A 12657-nucleotide genomic window follows, 5' to 3' on the forward strand; every position below is an offset into this window, starting at 1 on the left:
ACGCGAAAGCCACAATTTCCAGAGTTTATACTAAAAATTTCAAGTTTGCAATGCATTTGTTACAGCTTCACATAGAAAAATTCCAAAGCACTATAACACTTCCAAAAAACATATGTTTAAGGAAACTGCAGTTTCCTCACAGAAAACTGACAAGCAGAAAGAAAGTCTAAATTAATTAGATAAATTATTCATTGCGAATTATTCATGCAGCATTAGTTATCTCACACACACACATGCTTCAACCATATAAACCCTCTCTAATCTACATGGACATTTTCCAGGAGACCAGTAATATTTTAGAATACAAAACAGCACAATAAAGATCCTAGAAAGTACTTTACTTAGAGAAACGCCACATAAAAAGCATAAGCCCACACACATATTCATTCAGACGATAAAAGGAAAAAGTGGTGCTCACCCTTCCTATTCCGGAGTGAAATAACATAAAAGAGGAAGCTCTTTCCTAAGGATTTGCCTCTATAGCAAGACTAGCACACTACTACACTGTTATTGAGCATCACTATGGCCTAGTGATGTTCAATGGGGATGCCATTAAAAAAAAACAACCAAAAAGGAAAGCAGAATTCTAACTTTTTGCTGACTGAAAAACTATGAATGCAATACAATTCTGAACTGGTTCACCGCTTGTAAAAATTATGGTTGAACAGAATTAATGTAAAGAAAGAAGCTGTTTCTCATCTCCTGGATAAAAGCACTAGATCTAAATACATATTCTGGTCAAACAGTCAACATGGAAGTACTACACCATTTTTCATTTATTTTCAAAAGGAAGAAATCCCAACAACTTCCTTTCTTAGCATAGGGAAAGCTCAAGAATATTTGTGTAAGGGAGCATTTGAAATGGATAGTTTGGGAGTCACAGCAGCAACATGCTCAGCAGCAAACTACATTAAACTATTCTTTCGTTTGGTTTTTTTTTCCAAATCCATCTTCAGTCAAACAGAACACAATCCACACATGGCAGTAAGCCAATTGTGACAGACTTCACATTGGTTGACAAGATTTACTGAAATGCTCAGTGCATTAATACTTTGGATGAACTATCAGGTGGCATGCAAGGATAGCTGCTTATTCTGAACCAAACCCTTCAGGTTTGCGAGAAAAACGAAGTATCTTGGAAACAGAAAAGATCAAAAAACCCCCAATGCTGTTATTTTAAAAGGCAAGAGAAAAAGATGAGCATTGGACAAAAATCAGGTGGACAATACCTTGGTGAAGGTCTCTGGAAAAAATAAAGCCTGACTAGACTGCAGGAGCAGAATATGGTCTTCTGTAAAACAAATAAGTGCAAACACTGTTTAAAACCCTTCTTCCTCCCTAACGGTTTCTACCTATTAACAAACTACTTGAATTTAAACAGGCTGTATAAACACTGTATTCACCTGACCACAGAGCCAAAGAAAAACTACTGCTGTTGAAGAACCATTAACATCTGGTGGGTGGACCAAGTTCTGCCCTTGTGCAAAGCCTGTAACCTAGGAGACAGCAGAATCAGCTGTGCACTGATGTGGTTCTTACAACATGGCAAAGAACAGTAATTTAAAAAAAAAAAAGAGCTCTTTAAATATTAATGATTATGCTGAAAAGGCTAAAATGGGACCAACAGGTAAAGTTTGCTCAGCCACTCGTCTGTGGCATTTACATATAAATATTGTTATTAAAAACCTTAATCCATTTTAGAGTTTCCACTCATCTTCACAAGGTCAGAAAGCAAAGAAGCTGCAAGATTATCTCCAATTTTTGCCACAGTACCTGCTCTAAGGCCTAAATAATGAACCATATTACTAAGCTTAGTAAAGTGTTATAATTATTCCTCACCAGTCTAAAAAAAATTTTCCCCCTATGCCTATTAACGTTTTCACACAACACTGTATATTTTGTCTGAATCCCTGCTGCATGTGAGCAGGCAGCTCAAGTGGGAGTGTTTGGCTTAGAATTGTGTATTCAGTGCAGATGCTGGATCCAACTGGGAAACGATGGAGAACCAGGCCTTCTTTTTTTTCTTTTCCCTTTTTTTTTTTTTTTTTAAATTAACTGAGCTCTTGAATACGATTAGCAGCACTAGAGGTACCATAATTTTATTACTTCTTGAGAACAATATACATAAATATAAAAAATAGATCCAGAATTTCAGGTGAGAAACAAGTACATCAGTGTAACCACGTTAGAAAAAAACAAAGGCCCAAAGAGCAAATTCCGCTGTGAAGGTAGTGTGTGCCCATCTCTCGCACAAGAGTACACAGGAAATTCAAAATTATATTTCCCTTTTCTAACACAACCAAGCTACCACACTCCAGGCATCCCACCTCAAACCGAACCTGCTCTCCAGCACACTGACTCCAAGGCTCGGAGTCTTGGTTTGGTCCATTCAGACCAAAGAGGCAGGAGCCTGGTGAGCTGGTGAGCACGACGGCAGCAACAAAACCTCGCACTGCAATTTGGAAGAGGTTATTGCACTACCATCAGTGGCAAGGCTGGCCTACTGCCAGATGCCACAAGCCACCAGCTAAATGGTGTAGCTTTCCTTTAAGCTGATGTATTCTGCCCTTTCATTCCTATCCCGGCATTAAAATCCTATGACCACCTTTTACCAATACAGGCTTCTCTCTCTCAGGCCCACCTCACTTCCTCAGGCTCCCTTCCCAGTGTAACAAACTGTGTGTGTTATGGACAGTATATGGGTGTCTCTCACCACTTAATTTCTCTCCCATTTCTGTACTGAGTAAAGAACAAGTCTTATTACTGTTCAGAATAGTTTTGCCTCCCAACAATGCAAGAACCACCTCCTTCAGGTCTTTTTTTTGTTGGTCTTCCCACCCACCCCACCCCTTTCCTCCTATTTCTAAGTCTTTTCTGCTTGCTTCATTCATTTACTATTACTCATGTTATGCACATCCATTTATTCTTTTTGTTGACCAAGAATATTCCCCCCAAGTCCTTGAAGTTCACTTCTGCCAGGAATCTTTAGTCCAGCTTTCCTAAAATCTCACCACATGCCACACTATTTTTGGGGTTTTTTTCCCCCAGGCTAACTGGGAAGGAACTACTGTAAACGTATACAGTTAAAAATGCTGTTTAAAGGTTATGCTATTATACAGCAGATTTTAATAACAGGCCAAGTTATACAGCTAAGCACTACTTTGAGAAAACCCAAGAAATGCGTCTAGCTTACTACTTTCTAGAACTGAACTGAGCTCCTAGAAGGCATGGAAATTGGGGCCAGAAGCCGATAGCTTCTAGAAACTGATCTAGTCCAAGTCAGTTGGACTAGGTTGTTTAAATACAAAAACCAACAATTTTTTGTGTTAAAGAAAAAAAGTACTTTTCTAGAAATTTGAAGTACTGTAGGAGCCCTAACAGATAATAAACATGAAACAGAGAAAATGATAACACCTGAACAGCCAGCCAAAAATGCCTAATTTGGGTTGTTCATATTAAGACAGAAAAATAAACTATTATAGTTAAATTTGCGGGGAGGTGGGGGTGGGATATAGGGATTTGTTTGGTTTTTAAGCACAAGTAACAAATCCCTAGTCCCCTGGACATGACTGAAATAAAGTACCCTATCCGTATTCACAGCCTCTCCTTCAGTCTTTTTTTGCTTTAGAAGAACCACATTCTCCCATGAAAGGATATAAATCACTAGTCTTACTCTTCCAACATTTTTTTCCACTCGGAAACATATGTTTTCACAAAACTGATACCTGTTCCTAAACAAAGCATAGGAAGCAGCTGAAAGTTCAGTGATGCACTAGTACTGGAGTGGAATCCAATACTGTTTCCAGACACATAGTCCCCACAAGCAACTTCAGACGAAAAGCAGCAGTTAATACTACCTGAACATCAGCAAATTCAGCTTCAACATGTGAATAATGTCATTTGGCTTAAAACAAAATCATTATGCCCAAATTTATTTTTGAACTGGCAAGAGATGAAGTTTTTTTAGTTTTCTTTTATTTTCCAGACTTGTAGCTTGAATTTTCTGTAGGCTTCAGAAGCTGTAAACTAATATAAAGCTAATAACACTGTCAATGGAAAGCTAATTTTACTTCCAGAAACTTCATAGTGAATCTGAAGTGGGGAAAAGAAACAAAACCAAACCAAACCCTCCTGCCTCACAGTGCTTCCCTATACTTACATCAAGTTTTACAGAGTTTTGCTTCTTCCTGCCCTTTAGGACTACCATACACGAAATCTGTCTGAACTTCAGGCAAAGAAGAGTTTGTTCCAAAACATACATCTGAAACAGTCAGAAGAATCTGATCTGCAGGCGGGCAATTAACCACTATTTGCAGATAAACATTAAATTTATGTCAGCACACTGAAAACCAAGGCGAAAGATTAAGGGATTGGTTTTGGTCATAAGCCACTGAAGCAAGGCTGACTCAAAACACCCTGCGAGGTAAATATGCTAACACCAGGATTCCTAAAGTACACAGACATTCCCAAACTCATAGTTAGGCATGCAAACTGAAGGTATAAGCAGAGCTCTAAGACACCAGAAAAAACATATTTTTAAAATATAGCAATCAAATTTCTATAGAAGGCAGAAAACCAATAGTATCCTTTATACACTATATTTCTCAAAGGTCATATTTGCAAGAATAAGTCAGCCTTTTACAAGGCTTTAAGGATAAAAGGAGAACCAAAAATCTTCTTATCTCTCTTTATCAATTGTTTAATACAGTAATTTGTACTTTCAGTATTCCTTGCCGAGTTTTGTAGACGGTTTTTTCTTGTTATCTGATCATACAGTGAATTGAGTGAGTACACTTTCTCAAGATCAAATGTCTCCATGTTTTATTTGCCTGCATTGCATGAATTTTAAATTATCCAGAGGAGTGCTTTTTTTATGGGTTCAACTCAAAACAAATTCCAACAGAGACATACAGAGGAAGAATTTTTGTTCTTAAGGGAACAAAAAAATAATTCTACAAATCAAATGGTTAAAATACAAGAACAAAACAAAGACATTCCTTTCAAGTACCTCTTGCATTGGCCATGCTTCCCACAAAATCCAAATGCAAAACCCACCTGGAACTGACCCTGGCATTGGTACAAGCAATAATTTTAGGTTGACATGACTACCAACCATATTACATTCAGGGTTTTCTTCAATGAATCCTTAGCCCAACTCCTTTGTTTCCTTTTGCCTCAAAGACTTCCAACTAATTTCATGGTTACAGGTAACAACAGCCACTTAATATCACAAAAGAGGAATTAAATAAGGATTTGTGTGCCTGGAAGTGGAATGATTCAGAGTTCTGCACAGCCCTACCAGAGCATCACAGCATTACCAAGTTTCATTAAGTAAGATTTCAGTTCATGTCCAATAATAATAAGCATGTCTCTATCTTTTTCAACACCAAGCATGGCAGGCAATGGCCTAGGATAAAAAGGACTCCCAGAAGTAAGGGGAGAATTATGATTAAGAATGAAAACATTGCAAGCTTCTAGTATCTCCCTAGAAAGATGCAGGTCAAATGGTTCCAGCCAAAGCCACAGCCAGGAATACTAACAAGTTAAAATACTCCTTAAGAAGAAAAGGTGCAAGAAATAGAAATGTACTGGAACCAGGAAGGACTGAGGGTCTAGATCTCCTGCCTGATAATATCTCATTTAAACTGACAGCTAATTGGGTAAAGTTGTGAGCTGAAACCTAACGGTAATGAGGTGATTTTACCTTTATATCATAACACATTTATCTCCAACAGGGAAATACAAAACCTAAAAAAGGAAACTGACTCACTGATCCAATAGGAAATTCAGCAAAGTAGTAAAGTGAGTCAAGCCTACAGGAGTGAAAGTGTGGCATGGACACATTTTTCTTGGTTTCACAAAAAACCCCAAAAAACTAGGCTATTACAAAAAAATGTATTAAAATAATGGGAACACAAGAAAATGTCTGATCCAGAAGCAGTGCCCTTTACATAACAGACAGAATGGTAGGTTAAACAATATTACAGTGCAATGATCAATTTTCTAAATCACTCCGTGAATTTCACAGAAGCAGCATGGTTCCATGCACCAGTGAGCCCCAGCAGTTTTACATGGCCAGAATTACTAAGCATAACATGTGCAAAAAAGACATCTTCATGATCAGAAGTTGACACATATATATGGATAAGAACAGATAATAAAATGCAAAGGTCCACACGCATAGAAGACAAGGTCAAGAGTCTCAACCCTAATTCACAGGTGTGGGATAAATAGGGCTGGGGGAGATTACACTGCTCTCCCAGTGTAATTATGAACCATGGTTACACATCCTTCATCTCCACAAAAATAAATGTCTAGTCTTAATGCAAATGACATTCATTTCGTCAAGATGCTAAGTTAGTACTATATTCATCACTACTGATTTCACGTGAAATACCATGCATCCTGGCACATCACAGCTCTGTGTTGCTAGAAGAGGGGCGTGAAGAAAAACCATGCAGTTTGCAGATGCTTTCACTCAGAAAGACAGTACAAATCGATACTTGTCTTTGATTTGCTTTGAACATTGGAGTGTTGTCAAACATATAGGAAATTAATGACCTATTTAAAATGTCTCTGTTGAATGCTATAATGATTTCTTTCCAGTCTGAAATGACCACTACACTGGCAGCCTGTAAAACTTTTACAAAAGGTGTGCTAGCTAGCTTTATTGTTACGCACAAACCCACCACATTAAATTCACTCCAAAGTGCTTGCTCTAGAATTAGCATTACAAATCCCACTCTCTAATTTGCTTAGGCACACAAGCTACTTCATCTATACCTGTGTATTAAGCTGTTGTGCCAGTGCTTACCTGCATTGCTATGTGATTTGATTGCCTGTTTTTAACTAAGCGCAGTTCAGAACCTCTGTCTTAACTGTACTAAAAACTACAATTCAGCAGCAGTGCGAGTCAGACCTGTTTTGCTAGGAAGAGTCGTCCCAGAATGCTCTCCCAGCAATGCCTTTGACCCTTCCCTTGGTTGCAAATGGCAACCTTCTGGCCGTTCTCTCCCCTAAGGCTTCAGAGCCTAAGTCAAGCACTGGGGAATCTGCAGAATCCACAGCATATTTGAAGGGGAGGCCACTTGGCACCTATAAACTACTGTTTCCACAACTCTTGGGGAGATCTCTTCTTTCTAACATCTTCCTCATTAGTCCTTCTACCCTTGATTTTCCAATCGTCAGCTCCCTTTTGCACTACAGCCCCACCATCTGAGAGGGGGATGATGTTAACAGATGATGATTAGCTGGACTTAACCAAGATTCAGCTTGTCTTGTAATGTTACTGCAGAATGCAATGCCCTCCGCTTCTCAAAATACAAGGTTACAACACCGTAAGTCACACTGGGAGCACAGAACAGAGCATGCAAAAGCAGTACTTACGACTGGCAGAAAAAACGTCATTTGCGTTACCAGTCGTGGGGAAAGTGTTTGTCAAAAAGATACATCCTTTTCCTGATACCACTCTGAAAATGCTAAAATATAAGCTGCTAAGCAGTATCAGCAGCAGTGATTTGGCTGAATGTATTGGAAAGTATAAAGAAATGTGAATCATTCACTTAACGGGTATCCCACATTGGTATAAAAGACTTCTGAAACAGAAGTTGGTTGCTGAAGGCATTTTTATTATTTTCAAGCCAGAAGCTGCTTGATGACCATGTGGAAAATGCAATGAACTTCTCTGGTTTTATGACAGACATTAAAACCAAAATTTTAAGAAAGTAGCTTAAACAACACAGATGAAGTTCCCCTGTGATTCATTATTTCCGCGACAAGAATAGTTGATGAAACAGTTACAAAAGGCATTACAGTTTTTAGTGTGGGACTGGAGAATATGTTATGGTTAAATTCTGTTACTGCCTTGCAGAGGAGGAGTCAAACACAGGCTTATTTTCACTTAGAAAATGATGCCCTAAGAAACTGGCAAAGATGCTCATGTATCAATTAATAAAAAAAGAACATCTGTTCTTTTCCAAGAAAGGAAAAGACAGGAAAGGAAAGGGCACTTTTACCTAAAAGTAAGCCAGATGATTTTCGATCTACAAAGTTATCTTTTCTTGAATGCCACATAAACACACTGTCAGTTTAGGGTCATTTAAGCTTTCTGTAAAACTGGAATGATGTCCACAATGTCTAATAGGAATTACTACCATCCTTTGTCACTGCTATTAACTAGTGTTTTAAAACACTGTCTGCCACAAATAGGAGAAATGAATAAAAAAAAGTACTACATCAATATATCAAACAAAAAAACCTAAGACCACCCAACCAAAATACACTCAGCAAAATAAAATGCAAAGTCTTTGCAGAAGCACACATTTAAGTTGTCAATACCTGAACACCTAGCAATGAAACCATGAACAGTAAGTTGCTCTTGCACTATGCATGCCAATTTCAATACTGAAGATCCAGACAACTCCTCAAGAAATGAAAGTAATTACAATTTAACACCACTTATAAATACCACCTCTAAGTCACAGAAAGGTAACAAAAATAATGTATGTCTTGGTGCTGACACACAGCATACCTTTTTATAACAATGAAGACTTCGGGTTAAATGGGATGAAGTGCAATTATAACCAAGTTATAATAAAAAACAAGAGTGACCATAACTATCTAATGCCTGTTTGCTAAGCATTTATAACAAGCAGGATAGCATATATGTTTAACTACCCTCATTTTTTTAATGCCCTTTGGTGTCAACTCTGATGCGGTGGATTACCTGAGAGAAAAACACTGATTCTTTGCAACCAAGCTTTCTCCTAGGAATGTGCTTAATTTAACTGGACTCCAGGAACACAGTAAGTTTTTCGGGGAGTGTGTGGGGGAAACCAAGAGACCTGCACATCCAAGAAAGCCAACAACCTCACAATTAGCGTGCCAGTCCAAGTTACAAATGTATAGAGGACTGAACTGGAGTCAGTCCTACTGCAGTCTTATAATACCACATTTACTTTACAAATAGTAAAACAGCAGCATAAGGAAAGATTTAAGAGAAAGAAACAAGGTCATACCCTATGGGCCCATGACTGAAAATAAGGGACTGGATGGGTCAAACACCTGCTCTTTTTATTTCTACAAAGCATAAAAACTTTTAATACTAGACATTAAGTGGCTTTCCACAGAACTTGACAGCCCAATCTCTAATTAGGATCAAGAACCTCGGCACAGGACTCTTAAACCCAAGCTGTTCTACGAATATCCACTTCAGCTTTTTTCAAATCAGCTTCAATGAACTTCATTTCCCACCCGCCCACGCCACAAAGAACTGGAAAAAAGTATCCAAAGCCTCAAAAACATAATGGGAGAAAAAAAAATCCAGCCCTGCTTCACACCAGTGATGAATATTTTGAAAATCCTTTCACTAATACGTGTCAAATAATTTTTTCCAGATACTTATTTATTGTAAGGCTCAAAGCCAAACTCAATGTGGCAATGAGATTAGGTATTATAAGATACTGAATCTCAATTTACACAGACTTAAAATAACTTGCATTTTTCTTTCCACCAGTACTGAGAAGTTACAGTATTTTCCTATCAATGTTTAATGAAGCAAGAATTAAGATGAGTCTTACTTAAGAGCCTTAGTTGACATTCTCAGGTTAACACTTTCAGCACAAAACAAAGGAAAAAATATGTAGCGGACAAAGTCAACTGAATGGTTGCTTTATATGTACATACATAAGCACACACAAAGTTTTGAGCAATTATGGCATAAGGATACAAAAAGGTGAAAAAAGGATTTAATTTAGATGCCTTATTCTCTTGGGGACAGACCAAAAGGACTTTCAGCAGCTGCCTTTACTGAAAGAGAATCTCTGTATTACATGTGTAGTTTTGTAAATCTTTCCAAAGGCTGCTTGTCTAGAATATGGTTGGCCAGGATAAAGCCTCTGGATAATTCAGGCATGTAAAACACCTTCTGACCTCCCCAGTGTCTGTTTGGCCTCTTCCACTGATGAAAGAAACCAAACTTCATTTTATTTATTTCCACTCTTCAAGATGTGCATTCTCAAACTGAGTAATTTTTTTGAGTGCTATTCTCACATAAGCGTAGGTGGTATAAACTTAGAATCTTACACAACTTTACTCTTTCCTCACTTAAGAAATCAGAACCTAATTTAAAACTGTAGGATCATAGAAACGTCTGTTCATTTTTTAAACTACCAGTATATGAAATATTTCAAACAACAGCAAAACAGACAAGAAAAAACAAAACATCAAGTTCCTACAGGCTACGACTTCAACATTTCTTCTGATTTTTATCTCCTCATTGATAGGCAGAGGCCAACAAGCATTCAGCATACCTGCTCCAACTTCTTTTTCTTCTTCTTCAATGTTGTTTTTGATACTGTCATACTCCTCATCAATTGCCTGGTTGCCACGCATTTGAGACAGAATTCTCCGTGCTCTCTGTGTCTGGCCTTTCTGAATGAGCCAGCGGGGACTTTCAGGAAGAAACAGGAACCCCAGAAACTGTATAACTGCCGGAACAGCCGACAGGCCCAGCATGTACCTGGAAATAAGTAAATAAAAAAATATCTAATATTTGCCTACAAAAACATGCTATGAGAAGACTCAGTTATAGCTACTCAAGCTGTAATTTACAAATCAAACCCTTTTCCCCTCATATTATCACCAGAAGTTAAGCAGGCAAGAATCATATTCTGCAAGTATTTTAGAATACAGCACCCTCACTTTCAGTTCAAGGAAATCTCAAGGACATGTTGACTATTCTGCCACCACTGACCCTACAGCCATTGGTCGCGAGGACATTAAGTCAGACTAAATAAAAACCCTGAAACATTCTAGTAGTTTGGAAACTGATAATCCTTTCGGTGAAGATAAAAGAATGAACAGAAAGAGAAAGCAAAGGAACAGAGAATAAATGGGTACTGCTGATGGCAAAAATAAGACTGAAATCCTGCTAATTGTTTTACAGACAAATAAAAAAAAAATCCAAAACCAGCTAATGAAAAATGCTTAATTGGGCCAGTAATATGTACACACAGACACATGTGACCAAGGAATACACCTCTTGTGTAAGGAGATGCTCGTTTTACTTTTGAAAATTTCTGACTATAAGCAGAAACACTGAAAAAAGTTCATTTCACCAGCACAGCAATTTACACCAGATCTTTTAAAGAGTCTGCTTGTAAATCTTCAGCCAGCTGCAATGTTAGGTTTTAAATCAAAACTGTGTTTTAGATGCCCATGCGGGTTACTATACAAAGCACTAAGGCTAGTTCTCTACTCAGAGAATTACCACTGGCTGGACAGTTATGCTTCCAAGGATCAGCACTGACACCTGAGACACCCACAGATACCATTATTCACTTCAACTAAAGGGGAGGGGAAAGACTGTGGAAGACAAGCATACCACCACCTTCCATGGGTGGTTCTGGTCTACACACTTCACATTTTTATATTCCTTCAATAAAACACTAAGAAGAATAACAAGAATTGCAGAACAATGCATAATTTTGTTCTGCTTTTTAAATCTGACCTTTTCCCATTTGCACTTCACTAAGATTTTTTTCACTTCCATTAAAGACTTTAGACAGTGCTGGTGTCACCTGTACATTATCGCAGCTACCACGGGTTTCACATCAGTGGTTACAATCATTAAAACACATCCAGAAACTAGCCCTCAGACTGAATACTGAGGCAATCTGTACTCTTGAACAGGTTCACACCTTGACATCCGTCAGGAGATTAAGGAGATTTGCTAATCTCTCCTCTAGCTACTCTCTTCATACCCCAGGATGCATGCTTTCACACAGATGATTTGGCAGTCTCTCACCTGGATGTTTTCGTAAAGCATGCTATGAAATGAGATTGCTAATAGAGTAGGAAAGAGCACAACCATTAATGGAAACCTTGTTTCAGGGCAATGAACCAAATGGATTTGTCAAGTGTAGATTTAACAAAATAAAACATGAGCAATACAATAGGGCAGAAAACCAGAGAATGGGGAAAAGAATACCCAAAAGGTAATGCAAAGAGGATGGCCATCCCAGAACAATGTGCATGCAGGCCAGTGTTCCTATCCCCAAGATGAGCCCTCAAGTTCTTCCTAAAACCAGGAAAAAATTCCAAAGATCACACAAGTAAATCTTGCTCTAGAAAGAAATTTGTGAGCAAATCTCTTATTTTCTAACATTTTAAGAATGGTATAGCTCATCATTAGTTAAAAAAAAGAAAAAAGTAGAAGGAAGAAAAAAAATTCAAAGCACAAAGCTTGTGGAAGGATTATTAGTTGAGTAGTCTTCAGCCAATATATCTAGTAAGTGTCACTAATTCACTAGTGTTCTCATTCATTAATGTCCTCATTTCTTCCTATGCTCTTCCCTCTCCACAAACATTTTGGTAGCTATATACAGAATCACCTTTACACATACTCCATTGAAGCTCACCAAATTGTATATTCAATATCTTCATTGGAGTGGTATTTAGAAAGCCTTTTCTATTTCAAATGAAAAGTAAAACAAAACCATAGAGATTAAAACCACAACCGCTGTATTCTGACAAACTGCAAGCAAAAGGATCTTTTAATGCATCTAAATAAACAGATTTAGTCCTTTACACTCATATTACCTAATTTCTGCTCCTCCAAAGCCTTTCAGTCCCTTAAATGCAGCAGAGCCTCCAGAA

At 37.9% G+C, this 12657-nt stretch overlaps 1 protein-coding gene across 1 annotated transcript in view; it reads right to left on the minus strand.

Moving 5' to 3' along the window:
- Positions 1 to 12657, minus strand: part of SLC2A13 (solute carrier family 2 (facilitated glucose transporter), member 13) — a gene marked incomplete at its 5' end in the record, with an annotated part of 154912 nt that overhangs the window by 107192 nt on the left and 35063 nt on the right. Inside the window, one exon of the mRNA XM_010581086.1 lies at positions 10311 to 10519. Coding sequence (XP_010579388.1) covers positions 10311 to 10519 — 209 coding nt within the window. The remainder of the gene's footprint in view (positions 1 to 10310; positions 10520 to 12657) is intronic.

The sequence above is a fragment of the Haliaeetus leucocephalus genome, unplaced genomic scaffold (genome assembly GCF_000737465.1).
Source record: "Haliaeetus leucocephalus isolate CR32 unplaced genomic scaffold, Haliaeetus_leucocephalus-4.0 Scaffold751, whole genome shotgun sequence".
Taxonomy (NCBI): domain Eukaryota; kingdom Metazoa; phylum Chordata; class Aves; order Accipitriformes; family Accipitridae; genus Haliaeetus; species Haliaeetus leucocephalus.